The sequence below is a fragment of the Desmodus rotundus genome, chromosome 3 (genome assembly GCF_022682495.2).
Source record: "Desmodus rotundus isolate HL8 chromosome 3, HLdesRot8A.1, whole genome shotgun sequence".
Classification (NCBI taxonomy): Eukaryota; Metazoa; Chordata; class Mammalia; order Chiroptera; family Phyllostomidae; genus Desmodus; species Desmodus rotundus.
In genome coordinates this window covers 62,381,734-62,407,347 of record NC_071389.1, presented here as the reverse complement: position 1 = coordinate 62,407,347, position 25,614 = coordinate 62,381,734, and the positions used below count along the sequence as shown (strand labels likewise).

Genomic DNA, 25,614 nt, shown 5'->3' with positions numbered 1-25,614 from the left:
AAAATTCATTCTAATCATTTTATATTTATTTTCCTCTAATTTCTTACTTTCTCTACTTTATGTAGAGTGATAATAGGACACATTTTCTTTCTTAGGTTTTCATGAATTGATTACTTACTCTTGAAATTAATTATTCATTTACCATATTAGAAAACTACATTTTTAATATCTTTTTCATTCTCAAGAATGAGGGAAGTTAAAATGCCCCCAAAAATCTGTTGTTTAAAAAATTTCATTATTTAAGTCTTTAAAAATGCATCCAGGATATTGTGTATTAGTCTTACCACCAAGTGATGATTTATTTATATGAAAAATATAACATATACTGAAAATACTCAAACATATGGACTTAATATCAAGTTAAAAAGCTTTTATTTTTAAATGTTATGGGAATATATTTTAGATAAGTTAATTAAAAGTGTTTTAAAAGAACATAGGTTTCCAATGAGAATAATTTAAAGAAAAATTATTATTTTTTGTATCTGATGACATGTGTTAATCTGCTTTATTTAGATACCTAAAATATATTTGTGTATAGATTATATTTAGTGCCTGTTATGGTCCTAAGATTCTAAAATAACTTGAATGTATATAGTCTTCATTAAGTATACAGAGTTTTGAGTTTTATACTTGTGAAAATTACACCTCTTTATACCTTTTGTTAATCTATCAACAAGTCTTTAAAAATACTGTAATATGATGATGATGTCTTTTGTTCACTCTAGGGATTAGCTGGACCAGAGGGTAATCCAGGTCCTAAAGGTGTACGAGTAAGTAAGCATTTTCATCGTTTTCTTTAGTATGCTTGCATGAAAGTAGAATGAAATATACAAAATACTTATTTTCACACTTTTGTAGGAACTTTGAATTCAGTGCATGTTTAGCCTGAGAAGAATTATACTTGTTCAATAGATGTTTGCTCTTAAGGCCACAGAATATAGTAGTAGGTTTTATATCATTCTTGATAGCTCTTACCTTATTTACATCATTTTGCTAGCTCCTAAAAAAATGTTTGGTGTGCTATATGCTCTATAAATATTATTGTAATATTATTTATAATAAGTGTATATAGACCTAAGAAATCATAATAAAAAATAAAGAGGCAAAATATTCATATTAGTTTCAGGCTGAGATAAGGAAGGAAGTAAGCCTATCACATCAAGAACATACCACTGTACTTCCAAACTATTAAAGGATTTGTTAGCCACTTTTAATCATTAGGGGAGTGAAAAAAAATTACTGATGTGTTATATCATGTGCTACAAATTAAAATCAAAGTTGGTTCTAGGAAAAATTAATAAAAGTGTACTAAAATTTTTGTTTTAAAAATTCTTCATTTGTAATAGTTATTTTCCAGAACCTACATCTGTGCCTTATATTATCTAAAATACTTTTATGAAATAAGAAATGCATAAAGTATTTAAACAGTATGTGCTGTAATGATGCCTTCATTTTTTAAATACTTTCATATGTATTTTCTTCTATTTTGCTATCAATCATGTAAAGTAGGATAACAGATGTATTATCTCATTTTATAGATTAGAAAATAGTAAGCTAAAGAATTTATGTGATTTGGCAAAGTGATAGCTGGCCAGAATCAGAACCAAAGTCTTCTCACCTCTAGCTCTGTTCTCTTTCCACTTTATCCCGTGCTGTCTCTACCCTCGCATTAAGTGAAAATATAATGGGAAAAAGTCATGTATTTTTTATTAGAAGCTTCAACCAAAACACACGTTGACCTGAATTCAGGAAAGCAAGAAGAGATTGATTAGAGGACAGGAAAACGGGCTTTGGAGTTAGATAGGCCTCCTTTTTTTCCCCCCCTGCTTAGCTCCTCATTCTCTAGGTTTGTGAATTTAGATATCATTCAACTCCTCTATCCTTCATTTTTTAAAAATCTTATTAAATGCTGATACTGTAACTTACTTTTCAGGTAGGTAAGAGAATTACCTGAGCTTAATATTCTTAAAGCACAGTACCTAGCACAAAGCATGTATCCCTTGTGCAGATTCTATCATTATTATTGAACTAGAGAGTGTCTTCAGTGCACGAGATAGTAACTCCAAGCCATGTTATTTATCACCATGCAGTTTTCTCTCACTGCATTTTCTCATCTTGCTTCAATGATTTGTATAACTTTGGGCTGTTTTTAATGTCATTTTTATACTACATTATACATTCTTTTGTTGTTGCTTTCCCCCCATTTGTATTGAAAAAGGTTGTAACCCCTTTTAAGTTGTACTTACAGGTTTTGTTGGCCAGCTTTATAATATAACTTTTTAAAATAATACAGATTAATCTTTTGTAATATAATTCTTTCATTTTCTTATGGGACAGTGGGAGGAATCAGGAGAGTATTTCTTTGGGTTTCACATTCAGAAAGGGTCTCAAATGTAGATTTTTGACATTAAGACCAAATGTGGTTAAAAAGACAGAAATCACAAACACACAAGATTATAAGATGCCTTTTATTTAAATTGTGTCCTGTTACTGGACTCTACCATATGCTATGCACTTTAAATTAATATTTTTATAAATCATGTGGGACACTATCTTTCAACGAGTATTTGATGGCATTAATTGATGGTAAGATAATTACTTTTTAAATATAAGTGTGTAAAAGAAACCAACATTTGTAAGCCTCATTTGGCATTTCTTTGAGTAACAATATGCTGCCAGCCTCATAAATGTAGACGTGTGTAGGGCCTCTCCGGATGTTTTAGTGGCCCAGTCAGTGACACAAAATTGCTTCTAACAGGATGTACAACCTTCAGTCCAAAAAGCAAAAGCTAAATGTGATGTCATCATTTTTTGTTATTAGTTTCATTACACACTAAACTCTAGCTTAGTGATAGTGTTTTCAGAATATCCACAACCCTGTGTGATTTCTTTGGTGGTTGCTCCTGACATTTTATTTCTGTTAGAATCAGCATAACATATATCAAGAAACTGTTATAAAACACCTATGTAATTATTCACAGCATTGTTCCCTTTAAAATCTTACTTGTAAAATGTGCTTATACCCTGTAAAGGCTCTGGTGAGTAGAAGTCTGGCTTTTTTTTTTTTTTTTTTTTTTTTCTTTTTCTTTTTTTTTTTTTTATTGTTCTGCAATTACAGTTGTATGCCTTTTCTCCCCATCCCTCTACCCCACCCCAGGTGAACCCACCTCCCTCCCCCCTCTCCACCCTCCCCCTTGGTTTTGTCCATGTGTCCTTTATAGTAGTTCCTGTAATACCCTCTTCCCACTATCCCCGCCCCCACCCCCCACCCCCGCCCTGGCTATTGTTAGATTGTTCTTAACTTCAATGTCTCTGATTATATTTTGTTTGCTTTTTTCTTCTATTGCTTATGTTCCAGTTAAAGGTGAGATCATATGGTACTTGTCCCTCACTTCCTGGCTTATTTCACTTAGCATAATGCTCTCCAGTTTCATCCATGCTGTTGCAAAGGGTATAAGCTCCTTCTTTCTCTCTGCTGCGTAGAATTCCATTGTGTAAATATACCATAGTTTTTGGATCCACTCGTTTGCTGATGGGCACTTCGGTTGCTTCCAGTACTTGGCTATTGTAAATTGTGCTGCTATGGACATTGGGGTGCACAGATTCTTTTGGATTGGTGTTTCAGTGTTCTTAGGGTATAATCCCAGCAGCGGAATTACTGGGTCAAAGGGCAGTTCCATTTTTAGTTTTCTGAGGAAATTCCATATTGTTTTCCACAGTGGCCTCACCAGTCTGCATTCCCACCAACAGTGCACAAGGGTTCCCTTTTCTCCGCATCCTCTCCAACATTTGTTTGTGGATTTGTTTATGTTGGCCATTCTGACTGGTGTGAGATGATACCTCATTGTGGTTTTAATTTGCATCTCTCTGATGGCTAGTGATGCTGAGCATCTTTTCATATGTCTCTGGGCCCTCTGTATGTCTTCCTTGGAGAAGTGTCTGTTCAAGTCCTTTGCCCATTTTTTAATTGGGTTGTTTGTCTTCCTGGAGTGGAGTCGAGTGAGTTCTTTGTATATTTTGGAGATCAGGCCCTTGTCTGAGGTATCGTTGGCAAATATGTTTTCCCATACTGTTGGTACTCTTTGTAATTTGGTGCTGTTTTCTTTAGCCATGCAGAAGCTTTTTATTCTGATGAGGTCCCATTTGTTTATTCTTTCCTTTATGTCCCTTGCTTTAGGGGATGTGTCTGTGAGGATGTTGCTGCGTGGAATGTCTGAGATTTTCCTGCCAATGTTTTCCTCAAGGACTTTTATGGTGTTACGGCTTATATTTAAGTCTTTTATCCATCTTGAGTTTATTTTCGTGTATGGCGTAAGTTGGTGATCGAGTTTCATTTTTTTGCACGTAGCTGTCCAGATCTCCCAACACCATCTGTTGAAGAGGCTGTTTTTGCTCCATTTTATGTTCCTGCCTCCTTTGTCAAATATTAATTGATCGTATAGACTTGAGTTTATTTCTGGGCTCTCTATTCTGTTCCATTGGTCTATGTGCCTGTTTTTATGCCAGTACCAGGCTGTTTTGATTACAGTGGCCTTGTAATACAGTTTGATATCAGGTATTGTGATCCCTCCTGCTTTGTTTTTCTTTCTCAAAATTGCTGCAGCTATTCGAGGTCGTTTATGGTTCCATATGAATTTCTGCAATGTTTGTTCTATATCTGTGAAATATGTCATGGGTACTCTAATAGGGATTGCATTGAATCTATAAATTGCTTTGGGTAGTATGGCCATTTTGATAATGTTGATTCTTCCAATCCATGAACATGGTACATGCTTCCATTTGTTTGTATCTTCCTTAATTTCTTTCTTCAGTGTTGTGTAGTTTTCTGAGTACAGGTCTTTTACCTCCTTGGTTAGGTTTATTCCTAGGTACTTTATTTTTCTTGTTGCTATATCGAATGGGATTTTTTTCCTGATTTCTGTTTCTGCAGTTTCGTTGCTGGTGTACAGGAATGCCTTTGATTTCTGGGTATTGACTCTGTATCCAGCTGTTTTGCCAAATTCATTTATTAGGTCGAGTAGTTTTTGAGTGGAGTCTATAGGGTTTTCTATGTACACTATCATGTCGTCTGCAAACAGTGACAGTTTCATTTCCTCCTTTCCAATTTGGATGCCTTTTATTGCTTTTTCTTGTCTGATTGCTGTGGCTAGGACTTCCAATACTATGTTGAATAGGAGTGGTGAGAGAGGGCATCCTTGTCTAGTTCCTGATCTTAGTGGGAAAGCTCTAAGTTTTTGTCCATTGAGTGTGATGTTGGCTGTAGGTCTCTCATATATGGCCTTAATTATGTTGAGGACTGCTCCCTTTATTCCCACTTTGCTGAGTGTTTTTATCAGAAATGGGTGCTGTATCTTATCAAATGCTTTTTCCGCATCTATTGATATGATCATGTGATTTTTGTCTTTGCTGTTGTTGATGTGATGTATTATGTTTATTGATTTGCGAATATTGTACCATCCTTGCATCCCTGGGATGAATCCCACTTGGTCATGGTGGATGATCTTTTTAATATATTGCTGGATGCGGTTTGCTAATATTTGGTTGAGAATTTTAGCGTCTATGTTCATCAGCGATATTGGCCTGAAGTTTTCTTTCTTCGTTGTGTCTTTATCTGGTTTTGGGATTAGGATGATGTTGGCTTCATAAAAAGAGTTTGGGAGTCTTCCATCAGTTTGGATTTTTTCGAATAGTCTGTGAAGGATAGGGGTTAGTTCTTCCTTAAATGCTTTGTAGAAATCTCCTGTGAAACCATCTGGTCCAGGGCTTTTGTGTGATGGGAGTTTCTTGATGACTTCTTCAATTTCCTTTGCTGATATTGGTCTGTTCAGGTTTTCTGCTTCTTCTTCATTCAGTTTTGGAAGATTATATTTTTCTAGAAATGTGTCCATTTCATCTAGGTTTTCAAATTTCTTAGCATACAGGTCTTCATAGTAATTTCTTACAATCCTTTGTATTTCTGTGGTATCAGTTGTAATCTCTCCACTTTCATTTCTAATTCTGTTTATTTGGATCCTCTCTCTTTTTTTCTTGATGAGCCTACTTAAAGGCTTGTCGATTTTGTTTATCTTTTCAAAGAACCAGCTCCTGGATTCATTGATCCTTACAATTGTGCTTTTAGTCTCTATGTCATTTAGTTCTGCTCTGATCTTGGTTATTTCCTTCCTTCTGCTTGCTCTGGGCTGTCTTTGTTGTTGTTCCTCCAGTTCTTGTAGGCGTAGGGTTAGGTTGTTTGTTTGAACTGTTTCTAACTTCTTAAGGTAGGCCTGTATTGCTATGAACTTCCCTCTCAGGACTGCCTTTGCTGTGTCCCATAGGTTTTGGGTTGTTGTGAGTTCGTTCTCATTTGTTTCCAGGAAGTTTTTGATTTCTTCCCTAATCTCATTCTTGACCCATTCATTGTTTAATAGCATGCTATTCAGTCTCCATGCTTTTGAGTGTTTTGGGTTTTTACCCTTGGGTTTGGTTTCTAGTTTCAGACCCTTGTGGTCAGAGAAGATGCTTGATATGATTTCAATTTTCTTGAGTTTGTTGAGGGTTGCTTTGTGTCCTATCATGTGGTCTATCTTTGAAAAAGTTCCATGGACACTTGAAAAGAACGTGTATTTTGCTTCTTTGGGATGAAAAGCTCTGTATATATCAGTTAAGTCCATTTCCTCTAAGGTATTGTTAAGTGACACAATATCTTTGTTGATCTTTTGTTTGGAAGACCTGTCCATTTTTGATAGTGGGGTGTTAAAATCCCCTACTATAATTGTGTTGCTGTCAATATCTTTCTTGAAATCCTCCAAGATTTTCTTTATGTATTTGGGTGCTCCTATGTTGGGTGCATATATATTTACAATGTTTATGTCTTCTTGGTGGATTCTTCCTTTGAGTATTATGAAGTGACCTTCTGGGTCTCTCTTTATGGCCCTTCTTTGGAAGTCTATTTTGTCAGATATGAGTATTGCTACCCCTGCTTTTTTTTCCTGTCCGTTTGCTTGGAAGATTTGTTTCCAGCCCTTCACTTTCAGTCTGTGTAAGTCTTTTGTCCTGAGATGGGTTTCTTGTAGGCAGCATATGTGTGGGTCATGTTTTCTTATCCATTCAGCTGTTCTATGTCTTTTGATTGGAGCATTTAATCCATTTACGTTTAAGGTTATTATCGATAGGTAGTTATTCATTGCCATTATTTCCTACCTGTGTTCCTCTGTCTTTCTCTTTTCCTTCCTTTCCTTAAAGCAGTCCCTTTAGCATCTCTTGCAGAGCTGGTTTGGTGGAGCTGTATTCTTTTAGACTTCTTTTGTCTGGGAAACTCTTTATTTGGTCTTCTATCTTGATTGAGAGCCTTGCTGGGTAAAGTAGTCTTGGTTGCAGGCCTCTGGTTCTCAGTACTTGGAATATTTTTTGCCATTCTCTTCTGGCTTGGAGCGTTTCCATTGAGAAGTCAGTTGCTAACCTTATTGGGGCTCCCTTGTATGTTACTTCCTTTTTCTCCCTTGCTGCCTTTAAGATCCTCTCTTTGTCTTGGAAATTTGCCATTTTAATTATGATGTGTCTTGCAGTGGGTCTCTTTGGGTTCCTCTTGTTTGGGACTCTCTGTGATTCCTGGATTTGGGTGACTTTTTCTCTTCTCAGATTAGGGAAATTTTCCATCATTACTTTTTCAAACAGGTTTTCTATCCCTTGCTCTTCTTCTTCTCCTTCTGGTATTCCTATTATACGGATATTGTTACGTTTCATGTTGTCCTGCATTTCCCTTATTGCCTCTTCATTCTTTCTGAGCCTCTTTTCCTTTTCTTGCTCCTTCTGGGTGTTTTTTTCTACTTTGTCCTCCAGCTCGCTGATCCGATCCTCTGCTTCGTCAAGTCTGCTTTTAATTCCTTCTACTGTGTTCTTCAATTCAGAAATTGTATTCTTCATTTCCTCTTGGCTCTTGTTGATATTTTCTATTTCCTTTTTCATGTTGATATAGTTTGCAGTGAGTTCATTGTAGTTTCCTTGTAGTTTCTGGTAGTTCTCTTTGAGCTCAGAGAGCTCAGTGAGTTTCCTGATGACCATTGCTTTGAACTCAGTATCTGATAGTTGACTTGCCTCTTTTTCGGTTAGTATTCTTTCTGAGGCTTCCTCCTTTCCTTTCATTTGGGAATTGTTTCTTTGTCTTCCCATTGTTTGTGAGGCTCTTCTTGTTGGCCTCTGCTTCTTAAATTGCTTTGTTCTGACTCCCTGGATTTATGATATGAACTTCTATGGTAGAATGCCAATGGGATTCGGTGGTGCTGTCTCCTTACTCTCCTGTGCTCACTGGTCTTGAGCTGACGTTTATGTGTTTAACACGGTCTAACTCTAGTCTTTTCAGCACTCCAGGTTTTGTTGTCTCACCTGTGGGAAAAAGGGAAAGGGGGGGCAAAAGAAAAGAAAAAAAAAAAACACACACACACACACACAAAACAAACCAAAACAAAGATGGGAAGGAGGGAAAAAGGAAATAGGAAAGGAGGAAAGGAAGGAAGGAGGGAAGAAGGAATAAAGAAAGATCGGAGGCAAGATAAGAAGGAATTTTAGCAAAAATTAAAACATAGAAATAGATAAAAGAAGGCAGGAAGAAGACATAAAAATGGTAAAGGATGGGAGGAAGAAGGAATGAAAAAAAAGAAAAAAAGAGAGAGGAAGAAGGAATTCAGGGGGAAAGGAAAAAAAAGAAAAAGGATTAAAAAAAAAAAAATCTTCTGTTGGCTTTAAACCGGTCAGGTTATTTCTGCTGGTGTCCTGTCTGTGCAACGGGAGGGGGTGGTTGGAAGGATTGGTTTCACTTTTCTCTCTTCCTGGGTCACACTCTTCGCTGTTTTGTAGGTGTGGTCCCTGGCAGTCAATCAGTCCGTTGATCAGCCAATCCAGCCGCTTTGGCTTGTGACACGTGCGTGCGCAGCAGGGGAATCCAGCCGCTTTGGGTCTGTGACGTTATTTTGTGCCCTGAGCGAGCAGCCGGCGGACCAATCGAGCCGCCAGGGCTTGGAACGCTGGCGCGCAGGTGGCGGATTCAGCCGCCTTGGGGTTAGGACACTCGCCAGCAGCTTTGTATTTGGAAAACAGGCACCCAGCCGGCCCTGTGCTTGGTGAGCGTGCGCAGCCCGCTGAGCCACAGGCTCTGTGCTTGGGGGCCCGATCCAGCCGCCCTGGGCTTGAGTCTCTCGGGCGGGCGGGGCCGCCCTGGGACTGAATCACGCGGCACTCGGTTCCGAGGTTTTGGGCCTGTGGGTGGAGCAGCTAGTCTCTGCTCCAAATTATCTCGGAGGTTTCAGGTGTGGGCGCCCCTCCGGGGTTTCAAGTGTGGGTCCCGTTCGCTAATCTGCTCGTGCGCGCGACCGGACCTCAGGTGAGCGTAGCAGTCCAGGGGTGGAGGGGGAGGGGCGCCAGGGGCCTCGGCTACTACGGAGAGTTCTCTAATTAGCCCCTGAGTGTCTCTATTTTCTTTTTCTTTTTGAGAAATTCCTCCTTTTCAAGCCCCCCTGGTCTAATCAAGCACCTGGCTGCTCACAGCACAGCCTGGCCCTCTCCCAAGACTCCTGCAGGAGCCCCTGCGCCAGGGCTGGCGCTTCTGCCGCCCTTGTACCGCGCGGTCCTGGGTCCTGTGGACCTTATTGTCCTTGAGCACTCTTCTTTCCTTCAGATCTTTCAGTGTCCTCTATCTTTGGTCTCTGATCTTCGTATATGCTGGAATACTGTTGGCTGTTCGCTCTGCTCCTCAGATCAGCTAGGTATTTCCCTGGCGTTGAGGGGAAGTGGACTCCGCTCCCACCTATGTTGCCGCCATCAGAAGTCTGGCTTTTTAACTTCTGAGTTCTGAAACGATTATTTAGTTCACTGATATGTGTACACCAGTTAGGGTGTCTGTTTCTCTTATTTATAAGCAAAACTCCAGTTGTATATATTAACATAAAAGTTAACTTTTTAAACTTGAAGCTATCTGTAGCTAATGATTCTAAACATACAAGCAGCTTGTCATCATAACTATAAATGTTTGGAATCAGAAATACTTTCAGATGCTTCATTTTAAAAGAAACCTTCCTCATCCTCTGGATGCTTGGCTTTCAAGCAAATTATCGATGTTTCAGTTATTATTAAAGTTAAGTAGAGGAAACTGATTCTTTATCTTTCTGTTTTTGCTTGTTTATATAATCTGTAGAACACCCGGAATTTTAAAGGTGTTTCTTTGCCTGTCACAGGAAAGTGCCCCTCTTACTATGGCAACAACTAAGTAGCTTTCACACTCAGGATAAATCCCTCACAAGGTTCTTAATCTAGGCTACTTAGAAATGACTCCTGAGACATTTACTTTAAAAAATGTGATAAAATATATACAGGGATGGGCGAAAGTAGGTTTACAGTTGTTCATATGGAAAATAACACAATAATTAATAAATAATGATACAAGAATAAACTCTGTTTTGCATACTCAGAACTGTAAACCTACTTTTGCCCACTCCTGTGTAACATAAAATTTGCCATATTAACCAAGTTTAAGTGTATAGTTTAGTAGTGTCTTAGTTCAGGCTGCTGTAATAAAAATATCATAGACTAGACGGCTTAAACAATGAAGATTTTTATCTCACAGTTCTGTAATCTGGGAAGTCCAAGATCAAGTTGCCAGTATACCTGGAGTCTGGTGAGGGCCCACTTCTTGACTTGTAGACAGCTACCTTCCCTTGGCCAAGAGAGTAATCATCTCTCTCAAATCTTATAAGGTTACCAATCCCATTCATGAGGGCTCTGCCCTTATGACCTAATTACCTTCCATAGGCCCCACCTTCAAATACCATCATATTGGGGACTAGGCTGATGAATTTTGAGGGAGCACAAACATTTAACTCATAGCAGGAGGCAGTAAATCCATGCACATCGTTGTGCAGCCATCCCCACCATCCATCTCCAGAACTTTCTCACCGAAACTTCAATCCATTAAACAATAACTGCCCATTCTCCCTCTCCCCAAGACCTGGCAACCATTCTACCCTGTCTATGAATTCGACTACTAGATGTACTTCATTTAAGTGAAATTACGATAGTTATCCAGAAGGTATTCAGCCATGTGATATGAAAAATAGAGACATTTATTGAAGAAGATAAAAGATACAAGAAACATTGTACATAGGACAATGACGCCTCAGTCCCCTTCAAAGTAGGCACCTTGGGCCCTCACACAGTTCTCCCAATCTCCATCAGCTGCCCTGTCATATTTTTCTGAATCCCATCGATGGTCTGAAATCTCTTTTCAAAGGTGATTTTAGTTGTGGGAAAAATCAGAAGTCACAGGGCACCAAATCTGGGCTGTAGGGGGGCTGAATCAACTGCGTGATTTGATGTTTCACCAAAAACTCTGCATGAGACATGATGCATGAGTAGGCACGTTGTCGTGGTAAAACTGCCAGTCACCAGTTGCCCATAGCAACAGCCTTCTGAGTCATCTGAATTATTTTCACAGAGGAATGTTCAAACTTAATGCATAATTTGATGCAGATTCATCGCTCTACTTGCTCAGTCATTTTAAATGCAACAGCCACATAGTACACATGTTCACTCAGTGGCATCCTCCGCCCCAATTGACTAATACAGTGAAGTCGTCATTGTTAACACATGCACATTCCAGTCCACTCTCATTGGGTGCTGGGTTACATCAATGTCACACAAACCATTCTTGTTATATTAACGATGGCTAGACTTTTTCCAGACAGACCTCATATACATTACCTATCCTTTTGTGATTGGCTTATTTCACTTAGCGTGATTGTCTTCAAGGTTAATCTATGTTGTAGCATATGTCACAACTTCCTTCCTTTTTAAGGCTGAATATTTCATTGCATGAGTATTCCACATTTTGTTTAGCTGTTCATGTGTTGAACATTTGTGTTACTTCCACCTTTTGATTTTTGTGAGTAATGCTGCTATGTTATACAAATGACATTTACATTTTTAAAACCTGAATTCTTTTTTAATGTATATTATTATGGAAGAATTTACTCCGAAAATCACCCATTCTCTGATTCAGATAAGTAGCCTTTATTTAAAATTTAGTGAATATGGCCTCCTGTATCTCTCCAATTTTTTTATATCTCGGCTTTTCTCTGTGGTCACAAATCATTCTTCTTTTCCTATCTCCATTTCAACCTTTCTCTCTGGCTCAGTGACAATTTTTCTTTCTTTTCTTCTCAGAGCTCCTACCTACCCTTAAGGCTCTGACCCATCTGGCCTTCAAATTTTGTTCTGTCTAGGAGCTTTCTATGAGTCTCACATTTTCAGTTTCCTGTCAGGATAAGTACATTTGAATGCCTCATCATCACCACACTCAAAATGCCTAACAAAGCTCATCCTCTTTCTACCAAACTCTCCTTTCCTATTGGTTTGTTTTCCATATTTCTGTCAGTCTAACTGTAAACCTGAGAATTATCTTTGTCTTAATCCTTAGAGACATATACAAAGACCTGCTGACGCACTGTAATCCTAGTGAATTTTATAAACTGTGAATTTGATTATATCAAAACTATGCCTAATTTTTTAATGGCCCACAGTATAAACTTCCACCATTACACATGTCTTTTGTGATGTGACCACTGCTACCCTTTTTAACCTCACCTCTTTCTTGTCAACCATGCAAAACCATTTGTGGTTTAATGGCATTTGATATCATTCCATTTCTGTTGATTGATGGAGTGACTGGTGGTACATTACTAGCCCTACCTGGAAAGCCTTCAAGACTCAGCTCAAATATTGCTGCCTCTGTAACGCTTTATTGAATCTCCCCGCCAAACTTCCCATTGCGTATTGCATGTATCACATCACATATCACATAATCGTGTCACAATTCCCAAATGATGGTGCAATTATTTGTGTGTATGACCCTCTTTCCTAATAAACTATGAACTTCTTGAGGGCACCGATTTTCATATACATCTTCATAATCCCTGTTCCTGACACACAATGGGCACTAAAGTAATGTTTTGTGAATCAAGGATCCAGAGTGATATTATTTCAAATTTGGACCATTGAATGAGCCTTCTACCAGCTTTTCCTACATTTGGTGTTTCCTGTTTTCGAGGCACTCTGTATCTTGCCAACAAACTAATATTTTGGAAATATAACTTGACATCGGGTGATTACCATACACCCCGAAAGCTTCCAATTGTCTGAAGTATAAAGTCTACAGTTCTTAGCCTGAATTAATCTGGCCTCCAAACCACTGTACACTTTATCTGTTACATTGACGAAAGAGCTTATTTGCCACAGGTGAGATATAACTAAAGTATGTTAGAATAAGTTACCTTACACAATGATTTCTATGTACTCCTTGTTTCTCAGACCAGTTGGAATCTTTATGAGGGCACAGTGGGTCTTTGCCCTTATCCATAGCATCTCGCACATAAAATTCTGTCAGTTGTCATGTAAAAAAGTCTCCCTGAGATCTTTCTATTATGTCTCTGCTTACTGTAATTGTTCTGCTTGAAGCATTCTTTCTCCGTGCCCTGCTTATCAAGAGTTTACCTACTCTGTAGGCCTATCTCAAGGGCAAGTCTCCTTTGAAACCTTTGCTTGCCTTGACCTCCTGCCACATTAGAATGAATGTCTCTTCCTCCTTTGTACATCTTTTCTTTGTACAAGTTATAGTCTTTTGATATCTTCATTTTGCTCAAAGTTTAGTTGAATATGTACATGTATTTTCTGCCCACGTAAAATACAATGAAGAAAGGGATTTGGTGTTATATTTATTAGCCACCATGTCATAAGTTACATTCTCTGCTTTTTGTCTTAATGAAAAGATTGATCTGTACAAGTAATTTCTGGAAGCAAAGCAAATAAGTTGAGGGAAAGTTATTCATACTATTAAGCTGTATACTTTCATGTTGCTGTGAAGAAATTTTAAGTATCTCTCTTTGGAATTACTTATGGGGTGAATGTTCAGATGAAATAGTATAAAGATTATCTGCTTACTTTTAGGGTTTCATTGGTTCTCCTGGAGAAGCAGGACAGCTGGGACCAGAAGGAGAAAGAGTAAGTACATTTTCTTCAAATGCTTTGTCTAAAGTGGTATACATATGATAATGTACAACAGGGGTCATAAGCTCAGGTGTCAAGCAGGAAATCTTACTGAGTGAAGCAAGCCAGCTTTAATAAAAATCACCTACCCAAAATAGAATAAGGTTCTCCTGAATTTTACCAACTTTTGTTTTGAGGAAATATGATATATTTTAAATTCAACTTTAAAAAACACAAATTGAAATATTAAAAAACCTAATTATGAAAATTTTATTTTGTAATTCATTAATCTTTGATTTAATTATAAACTCTGGACAGGTCTTATATTTTGTGATGCAATGTGCAATAAATAATTCAGCCTCACAAGATAGATTTTTTGTTTGGTTTAATAATGAAAGATAGCTGTTCTTAAATGTTGGTGCTTGTGAATAAAGATAGAATCTTTGCGCAGTGGTTTGTGTATATTAAAAATTTAATATATGTACAGAGGTCTGACAGCCCAACCTCATCTTACCTAGTTTTAGGCTCCAGTGCAGTTCAGTGATTTCTATTTGCAGGCCTTCATTTCCATTGTCAGTATTTCTTTTCCAAGTAAAAATTTTATTTTATTTTATTTCTTTTATTGTTGTTTAAGTACAGCTGTCTCCACTTTCACCCCCCAACCCCCCACCCCACCTATCCCCACCTCCCACCATCGAACCTACCCCGTTTGGCTTTGTCCATGTGTCCTTTATAGATGTTCCTTGATGTCCCTTCCTCCATTATCCCCTATTATCCCTCTCCCTCGTCCTCTCTGGTTACTGTCAGATTTCAAAAGAATAAGATGAAATAATATTAGCATATTATAAGGTTTGAAAGCAAAGAAAATTATATTCAAAATTTAACATGTAATTTTATTATTATAGGAATGCTGTTCAGGCAAAATTTTGATTTCTGGAAACTGACTTTTGCTAATGAAAGTAAACCAGATTATATTCTTTGCTAGATGAATTTTTCAAATATGTATTTTTTTCAACTGAATGAATTAAATTCCATTTTCTTGCAATTACTTGTAAATGCCCTTCCATGGAAGAAATATTCAGAGTTTAAGCTTGCTGTAATAACAATCAAAATGCCCAGTCTTCTTTGGTGAGATGAGGTGAAGATTTGCCCTTGGAAAACATACAGGTTTTTTGTTTCACTTGTGGAACAATATCTTCAGCATGATCTGACAAATAAGCTACTTCACTGCCTTTTGATACAGCAGAATTACAGATGATGTTTCCAATCCATCATGCAAAGAATTGAGCTGCTTCTCACTGACAGTTTATACAGTTTACATGTTAATTATTCTGCTGCTCATGATACAATTCTTTCCTGAACTTTTTGCATGAACTTATTTCTAGTCATTGACATAGTAAATAATCCAAAGTTGTGTGTTATTGCAGTGTTATCATCTTAGATTTAAGTACCCCAGTATTGACAGTGACCTTCAATGGACACACTGACTGCAATTATATTCACTAATTTTGGCCAGTCTGTAGGAGAACATTAAGACTGTTGAAAGTCATAAACATAAAATCATTTCGTGATATTGCGCCTATCATGTGTACCATGTCCTAATATCTTTTGGCTACTTAAAATTCTCACTAAAACCATAAATGGTATAGCTAACTGGGTGCCATTTATGGCATACTATGGTATAAAACATTTAAGTAGAGAAAAGCAAAAGAGAATAATATGGTGCTTATCGCTCCTGAAAACAAATAGAAAAAGTCCTTTCTTGAAGTTAATATGTATAACATTTATTTATGAAAAAATATATATTTATTTATGAAAAATGCTTATATAATTCTGTCTGCACTATTCTGAGATTTAGTAAAGCTACTAAAATTTTAGAAAATAATCTCATTTAAAAATGATTGGATATATTCTATAAAGATGCATAAAGTACTAATGAAATGAGTCTTATGGCTCACCTATGAACTCTTTTTTTGAAAAAAACATTAGATATTTCTCAAACACTGTTGAGTTGAAAATAGATGGATTAATTTAACCAGTGATATCTTCTAACTTACCTACATGTTCTATAAATCCCAACCTACATGGTTCTGACAGTTTTCTTAGTCTCTAAGGCTTATAAGTAGTTTTAAGTCTCAAAGTGATTATATCAATTAAGAGGATTTGGACAGCAAGTAACAGAAAACTGCAACTCAAACTGGCTTAAAAATGACGGCATTTTTAATAATGATAAGGATAATAGAAAATTATTTACTGAATGGTTCTATATATGCAAGGCACTATACAAATACTTCCTATCGATGAACACCTTTAATAAAACACCCAGTAAGATTGGTACTATTATTATTCCCACTATAGGTGAAGCAAATGAGGCACACAGAGAGAAGGACTTGTCTAAGACTATATACTACAAGCAGAGCCAGGATTTGAACATTGATATTCTGGCTCCGAAGTCTGAGTGCTTAAGTACTATGCCCTGCTGCTTCTTACATGACCAGAAACCCTGGGTTAGGTTGGGTCTAGGCACAATGTGATCTTGAGCCCAGTGATTTCATCACTCTTCTCTCTGCCTTGCCTAATGTTCACTTTATCCTGTGTCTTATTTCCCATGTGATTGCTAGATTGCCAGTGCAAGGGCAAAATGTGCCCTTGTTTATGCTCAGCCAGAGAGACATGGAGGCAGAGGGGAGGTCATTGGTCCTTCGGGGTGGAAAATAAGATCAGTTTGGTTGTGTGCCCACCTCAGGACAAGCAACTATCACCAGAGGAACGTCGGTGATAGTTATTCGGATTCCATGTGGAAGTACAGATGGGATGGATTCCTGAATAAAATCAGGAGTCAGTTATGAAGAAGAAAAGGATGCACTTCAGTTACATTAATATATTGAAGCTTTCTGAATATCACACCAATTTAAAGAATACTTTATTTCTCTCTTTGGCATATTTCACTAATTGATTTTTGAGAATATCTAACTCCATTATTTGTTCAACAAATATGTAACTTTTGACTTTTTTGTATTCCAGGGTGTTCCTGGGATTCGTGGAAAGAAGGGTCTTAAGGGAAGACAGGTAGTTCTATTCTTGTGTCCTGAGGTTCAGTTTAGAGCAGCGTTACCTAATGATGTGCATATTGCTCACCTATTAAAATGTGAATGTGGTTGTTCTCGTCCACAGTCCATGTCATTCAACAGAATTTAATTTTTGCCACTTTGGCAGTTTAGCAAATACTACCTAAGAATGCAAAGGAAAAGTCAGATTAAAAATAATTCAAAATTTAACACTTCTAACCACTTAATGTACAGTGGAAGAGACCTTTTCCCCCATGGCAAGGGCTAAAACATCACAGAAAATACATGAACAATTTAAAACGCTGATGGCCTTATCCACCCCATGGTTTAGAGGTTTTTTACATACCTGCTTCAGGTGTTAGCTGAGAAACTAGTTTCCTAATACTTCTTACATTTTCAGGTAAAAAAATCAATGAGGATGAATTTTTCCAGATAACGTAATAATTTCAGATATGGGTGGAAATTTTGACATCATCCAATATCCGATTATTTAACAACGAGCTAACTGTGGTAAGGGAAGCATCCTCAGGTTATCCGGCTGGCTGAGTTAACACAGCAAAATAGCCACCTGCTTTTCGCACGTACTGTTTTTACTGCTATTCAAAGATATTTATTAGGGTGAGGCTGTCTGTGCTGCACTGTGTTCTCTAGTCCGTGAGGAAGAAAATTGCTTTTCATGACACCTTTTCTAAAATTTTGGTGTATATGACTAAACTCTTGGTCATAATGCTAAGGGATTACAAATCTCTCCAGAATATTTATATTGTTGTAAAGCATTTTAACCTTTGAGCTTTGCAATATTTCCTGAAGGTACATGTCAAAAGACTTGCTCAGAATCACGTAGTAAAATTGATAGAGTCAAGAATTGAGCCCAGCTCCTCTGAATATAAATCCAGGATCCTTTCCTCACGTCTTAGATATTCTGCTGTCTGTCCGCTATGCACTGCTTAGAAGAGCATTATTTATTTTTCGATGACATTTAGACAACGTATGATAAAAATTATTTTAAAGTCTCACTTTAAAGATTTTAATTTATTAAGATTGAACTTACCAAACTGTCAAGAAATAAAAAATAAGTCAAACATTTTGTTTTCTTGACCTTACATTGAACTTCATGACTAATCTTATGGCAACAACAGAAACTTTTACCATCACCATTACCGTCATCACCATTTTTTTATTCCCAAGCTCTGCTAAATGTTCTGTATGCTACCTCATTTAGTTACACCCTACTATACTTCAGAACGCCGGTATGTTATTTCTTTAGGTTTTAGCCTTCAAACACATAGCTCATATCTCAGCAAAAATACTTGTCTATTTATTATGTGTGAAATATTTAAATTAAATATGCCGATGTGTATGCTGTCTCAGAATTGACAATAGGTTAAGTGTATCTTCTTTATTCTTTCATTCTTCCTTCTGTGTTTAATTTTTTTTCTATTCTCCTCTTATCAAAGTATGCTGTCAGTAAAAGAACTAATTAAGTTATTTATGCCACAATATCAATTACTTCCAGTGCTTAAATATTACCTTACCTATTAGCATTTATATTTTAAATGTAGTTTAAGACAAAAAAAATAATCTGCAATGGTTGAATTTTAGCTGTTGGTGAGAAAATATTTTCTCAAAGCTCTTGTGATACATCATTTCAGTAGCTACCAACTTTATTGATTAATATGACTGGTCTGATATAAATATTAACTTTATCTTGGCAATGTATAGGTATTATGTAGTTCCTATAAAATTGTCTGTAGAAATTTATAGATAATTTCTGGGTTTCTTACTCCATGGGGAATTACAAAATTATCCAACAGATACTATTGAATTCAAAAGGGTAGTTCAAGAAAAACTGGAAAAATAGTGAGTGGAATGATTACTGAGTTCTTTGTTTGATTGTACTTTTCTTTACATTACAAATTTGTAAAGTTTTATTGATTTAAAAACATATGCTTTTGAATAGGGGGAAAAGGGACAACTGCAATAGGATAAACGATAAAAATAAAGAAAAATATTCTTTTGTAATAGACTTAGATACTTAAAAAATATTTGAAGGACACATGTATCCTAGTGTTTATAATAGAAACTTTGTCTGGCGCTATAATATGTCATGTATACTATGTGTACTTTTCTTTGTCTTTACCACAAAATTATTTGGCCATGTTTATGAGGAAATCACTGTACTTAGAGTAAGATAGAGTTACAGCCACATGGTAAATTATGCCAAGGCTGACCTCACAGACTCTTCCAGAATGTTATCCTATGTGTAAATGCTTCCTTATGTTCTTTTTTTTTTTTTTTTAAGTAAAATCATCTTCAGATAGCTTTGACCTTAAGTTAGGGCAACTATATTAGCAAAGAATACTGTACATCACGAGACACTTGTATTTCTTTTTTTTTAAATTTTTATTGTTATTCAATTACAGTTGTATGCCTTTTCTCCCCATCCCTCCACCCCATCCCAGCCAAACCCACCTCCCTCCCCCTCCTTCACCCTCCCCCTTGATTTTGTCCATGTGTCCTTTATAGTAGTTCCTGTGAGACACTTGTATTTCCACTTAGCTGATTAAATCCCATGAGAAGACTGGTCTCATTGCTGTTTAAAGAGCAGTAAAGGGAAAGTATCTTTTAATAATATGTCCACTCTCTTTGAGGTGGAAAATGTTAATTGTATAGAATATAGATATGGCCATTTTCAGTTTATTAAATCTCGTATACTCTTTGTTGTTATATATGAAGTAAATATTCAAATACAGAAGTAGAACTAAAGGATGCTAGGCCTCCATACAGACAGAAACCTGTGTATCTGAAAGAATGTTACAGTAACCTAGAAATGCTGCAATCTGAAAGTACCAGTATCTAAGAAACTTTTGGCTCTACATGTGTCAAAGATTGTTATTTCCAGTTTCCTGCCGTTTCAGAGATATTTAGAAATGTGGGCCGATGCTTCATTAGGCTACTTCTCTGTGGATCCCATGTTATTTAATTTACTATCATTAGTATGAATATTATTAAAAGACATACTTTATTGCAATGATCTCTTCCCTTTAATTAACTCAATTAGTTTTTCTGTGTTTCAGATTAGCTTGTTACTCAAATTTTAATTAGCTAGAAGTATTCAGTCTTATAAATATAGAATAGTATGATTCAGTTTTAAATAATTATATTAACATATAATTTGTAGAACAACAGTAGCTCTTTTTAGATCACTCTGTAAGTTTATACTTAGATTCTTAAAGTCTGAAGTTAAGGCCAGAAACTATTAAAATAAATCACTTCACTTTCTGTATTATGTGTGATATGAAACATTCTGACAGTTAAAAAGAGTGAAGATAATAGGCATAGAAAACTTTAAAGTCCAAGTTCATGTTTTTCTAAGTATTAATCAAGATGAGCTTCTTTGGATTACTGAGTTGGTTTCTAACCTGCGAACTGAAGTCTGTCTTTGATACGCATAGTTTATACAGTATTTACATGTACATATATCGACATGTCACATATACATATAACATGGAATCACAGAGGAGTGGTGACAATCCTGTTTATGACTGTTCAACAAGTTAGTAATATTGCTAAGCGTAGGTTTTGAAAAATGGTACTGTAAATCATATACTCAGATAGCTGGCCAAATGATCATTTATTTCTCTGAGTAAACACTAAGCATGGAATTAAGCTGTAAGCCAGCTTCCTTAGGGATGTCTGTATGTTTTAAAGTAAAATTATAGGTTCACAAGTAAGAGAGATCTTCAAGACAGTATAAATATTATGTGAATGCTATTGAAAATATATTATTATGGCTATTCAAGAGTTATTTATTATTTAGCCTCATCCTGATATTTTTAAATTTAGTGTTTGTGTTATAAAGTTATTCCACATTAATTCCTCCCAGAAAACTCTTTGTCCCCAAAATAAAACATTGTTCTTACTATTTAGTTGATATTCGTAACAAAATCTGTTTTTGTTTTCAACCAGGAAAAGTAGGAAAATTGGTTTTGTTAGGAATTTGGTTTATTTTAGGATGAAAGAGTACGTAAAAGTAGTTATATTAGCAAATTCATTTGTTCCTTGGTCTTAGATTGTTGGCATTTGAGGAGGTTTTTTTTCCTGCATTACAAGCAATTTTTGATTTCAAGATCTTAGTATACAGTGCTTACTAATCACTGCAATTACTTTTAAAGACCTCATGTAATTAGTTACATATTAGAAAATATTGTGTACTCATGCTTTTGGATATGATACAGTTCTTTTCTCTTCCTCTCCTTCCCTCCTACACTCCGTATGTCATTGGGTGCTACGAGGTGCATTCATTCAGCAAAATCAGCCTTTGGAGATGGGGAAGCCCAAAAGGCTATTGATTTGTTCCTCTCACTCTCTGTGAATAGAGCTTGAGTTATTTTTCCAGAGATTTAAATACAGTAGTAGACAATCTTTATTGGTCAGGACTCTTTGAAACACAATATTTTACATGTTTTACTGTCTTTATTTGAGAAGCTTCTTGGAACATATCTAATGAGTCAGATCCATCCACTGATTAACAATAGAAAAGAACTCTTTTTAAAAAGGGGAAGCAAGGAAAGAGGACATGTATGTATTTTTTGACTTCAGATTTTATGTATATTATATAATTAAAGTAGCTTCCTTTTTAATGCAAGGTTTTCAAACTTCATTCTGTGGTGCCACTGTCAGGAAATTCTACAGTTGCTTTGGGGGAAAAAGGGCATTTTACAGGGCTCCCAGACTGACTTAATCGGTAGTCTCTTGTACTGAGTTGGCTATGCATATATATATGGCTCCACAGACCTAAAATACAGCAGAACTGACTTTCCTGGACTGAAAATAAGCTTGAAATTGGAGATTGGGAGTTTACTCTCAACAACTCGCAAACTGTTGTCAAAATAGAGAGGTTTTCTAAGGAGTTTTTCAGTCCTGATAAGAATAGAATATAAAAAATCATCCTACATTTAAAGTTTGGCAAAGAGAAAAAGGGTACTCAGTTTTCTTCCTATGAAAATCAAAATATCACAGCCTTGCACTAGAAGAAAAAATAACATCCTTCGTGCATTGTAACACTCAGACTCCCAAGATGTTTACTTTCTTAATTATAGAAAGGAGTGTCTCCTTTCCTTACACATCTTTCCGTTACAAGACTCTATTTAAAGTAAACTGTATTTTGGCTTCTAATTCCAGTGTTAGAATTTCAAAATATAAAATCCTTCTGTTAGACATCTGTTATTAGTTTCTATCCTTAGCTCAAGACCATCTTAAATTTGTATTGCACGGTATTTCATGTATATACATTTATGGAAACTTTGGAGACAGTGTTTTCTTTTGCCTAGGAAAAGGTTGCAATTCTATCATAAAATACTACTGTTGCTAGAGCACTACAAAAAAACTCATTAATTTTTAAGTGATTCTGCCTCTTTCAGGAAAAATGTATTTTCTGGATTCTACTTTACTAGGTGTAGTCTATAATAAGTATATTTGGCTAACTATAGCTTAGCAAGATGTGTGGAAGAGCCCAAGTCTCTGAATTAAACCTCCTTTCAAGGCGGGGGCACATACTGAGAAGAGGGATGGACACTCGATGAACTACAGTTGATGATTTGGGGAAAGTCTAGGGAGGGCTAGTTTTCACAAAGATATGACACCAACAAGTGGAAATTCAGCCAGGCAATTGTCTTCAGAGCAGATACATTAAGGGAAAACCCAGAGTCTTGTAGGTTATCAGTATCAGGAATGGGAAAATGTGAGTGCATTTATGGCAGGGGGGTTTGGCTTGGGTTTAGGGACTGTATTCTCTCTGTGAAAAAATAGTAAGAATAAAGTGGGGCCCCTATAATCGAGGGATAGGATATGATACTTTGTACCAAAACTGGTTTTTGGACACAAGAATAAGGGAGAGTGCAGTTCCTAGAACTGGAGTACAAGGCTGTAATCAGTCTTTAAGAACAAGGCAGGAACTCGACTCTGAGAACCGAGGTCCAAATCATAGCTAGGTTAACAGTAAGCCTGACTTGAAACTAAGTCTCTGAAGATTGGACTAGAAGTCCTTAAATTCCTATCTAGTTTTAAAATTCATCCCAGCCATCAGGACATGGTTAGCCCTTGAAGTGTGGATTGAATTGCCCTCCCTGTGAGGAGAACAAAGGGGTAGAATCTGGATTGTCGCAGCGTACTTCACACTCTAGCCTTTTCCTGCGGTAATTATGGTTCACTTTCGGAGGATTTTAAAACATCAGGACTTCTGGTAATATGTATTCATATGTATAATGTGTAGAATTAACTTCTAGGTTTTATTTTAATCCCAGGTAAATTAGTGTCTCTTTTAATTGCTTAGTCTTGGAAAATATCGAATTTCTGTTTTTATTGCTAATGCCTAGTTAGTCCATATGCCTTTTATGAAAATTTTTATTTATCTCTATTTTAGATTGAATATGTTGTTCCTAAATCTTTGTTATTTAGAAAGAATAAAATGTGTTCATAATTAACTAGCCTTTAACAAAAGATTTTCATTGCTTTCATTTTTTAAATTTTAGAAATGTAGTCATTAGTATTTTATGGTTATTTTGGCGCTCATATTTGTCTAAGTATTTCATATGTATTATTTTTCTAATTTCTGTATAGAACTAGGAAAATAATACTTTCTTAAGACTCCCTGAGGAATAAGTTTTCCACTGCTTCAAGGTATTTATTTATACTATCCAGTGGAGTATCTACATGTGTTCTGAAATACTAATACCGCATATATTCAAGCATGCGAAGTCCAGAATACTTGTTTTGTTTTAGTGTTAGAAAACTACCATGTTTGATAACAGCACCATTGTTAGACCCAGGCAAAGAGACAGATTTGATCTGAGCTCTGGATTTTTGAGATACTGAACATCACAAAAAATAAAAGTATTTAAAAAAACCCCCAAAAGTACCCCTATCCCTCAGGACCCACCCCTTAAATTGGCATAGAAACTCTAGACATCCTCCCTTGTTACAATGTGTTAGTTCTCTATTGCTGTGTAACAGAATACTCTAAGTTAGTGATTTAACACAACAATAATATATAGTATTTCACAGACTTTCTGTCAGTCGGAAATTGGGTGGCTTATTTGGATTGGTCTAGTTTAGGGTTTCTCATGAAGTTGCAGTCAAGATTTTGGGCAGGACTGTTGGCAACTGAAGGCTTGGCTGGGGCTGGAGGATCTGCTTTGCCCCTCTGGCTGGCTGTTTTGGCGCTAGTTGGTGGGAGGCCTCACTTCCTCCTCCTGGGAAATTTCCACATGGCAATTTGAATGTCTTTATGACCTGGCTTTTGGCTTCCACCAGAGTAAGTGATGCATGAGAGCAAGGTGGTGGGTGTAGCACCTTTTATGACCTAGCCTTAGAAGTCCCACGCTCTCGTGTCTATATTTTGGGAGGGGACTACACAAGAACATTAATCCCAGGAAGTGAGAATCGTGGAGGGCTCCATCTTCGAAGCTAACCACTAGAGTTTAATGATATTCTGGCCTCAGAGAAATTGTTCTTCATATATCTTGCCTGTAACCTCGTGTCTGAATGCCATGAAGGTTTATAGATGGTACCAGTGCTGTCATTAGAGACAGAAGCTGCTCAAGATATTGGTGAGGATTTGAGCAGGAAATAGAAATACCTAGGTGAGAGGAAAGATGAATTAATTATCTCCAGTCAATCCCCACCCTGTTGTCTCTGTCCATGGGTCATTTACACTTGTTCTCTAACTAGGCCTTTCCAGGGGGTGGGTGGGCCAGGGGAGCGTAACAGGGGAAAATTGGGACAACTGTAATAGAACAACAATTTTTAAAAACTTTGTAAGAAAAAATTAAGTTATCTAATTCTTCTTTCAGTGTGAATGCAATAGTCTCTTGTATAATGAAGTACTCTTTCCTGGTAATGCCGAGATTCTATTTTCTTGCTTCTCTTTGTGTTCTGATTTGTGGTTTCAAAGGTAGTAGAATTAGTGCAATATTTGCAATAGCTGCACCCAGAGACGGCAAAACATTTTACATTATTAATTCATATTATTCTTAAAATTGCATTTCTTAGGTATAGACACAAAATTCATTAAGCATGATGAAAATTACTTACATTGGCAATTAGTTGGATATAAAATGCTACAATGGTTACGTTTTTAAATAGCTATTTAATTAGATTAAAAGATTTTTTAACTTTTTTTTATTGTGGTTCATGTATAGTTTTCTGCTTTTTCCCCCCACTCCTCCCCACCACCCCAACCCTCCCCACCTCCCTCCCCTGTTTCTACCCCACCCTTGTTATTGTCCATATGTCCTTTATAATTGTTCCTGTAAACCCTTCATCCTTTTCCCCCATTATCCCCTCCCCTCTGGTCATTGTCAGCCTGCTCTCAATTTCAATGTCTTTGGCTATACTTTGCTTCCTTGTTCATTTTGTTGATTAGGTTCCTGTTAATGGTGAGATCATATGGTATTTGTCTTTCACTGCCTGGCTTATTTCACTTAGCATAATGCTCTCCAGTTGCATCCTTGCTGTCGCAAAGGGTAGGAGCTCCTTC

The 25,614-nt window shown here is 36.6% G+C and overlaps 1 protein-coding gene across 1 annotated transcript in view; it reads left to right on the top strand.

Moving 5' to 3' along the window:
• The window catches only part of COL24A1 (collagen type XXIV alpha 1 chain), a 307,987-nt gene that overhangs the window by 46,938 nt on the left and 235,435 nt on the right, over positions 1–25,614 (top strand). Inside the window, exons 9-11 of the mRNA XM_024565351.4 lie at positions 726–770; positions 13,969–14,022; positions 17,032–17,076. Coding sequence (XP_024421119.2) covers positions 726–770; positions 13,969–14,022; positions 17,032–17,076 — 144 coding nt within the window. The remainder of the gene's footprint in view (positions 1–725; positions 771–13,968; positions 14,023–17,031; positions 17,077–25,614) is intronic.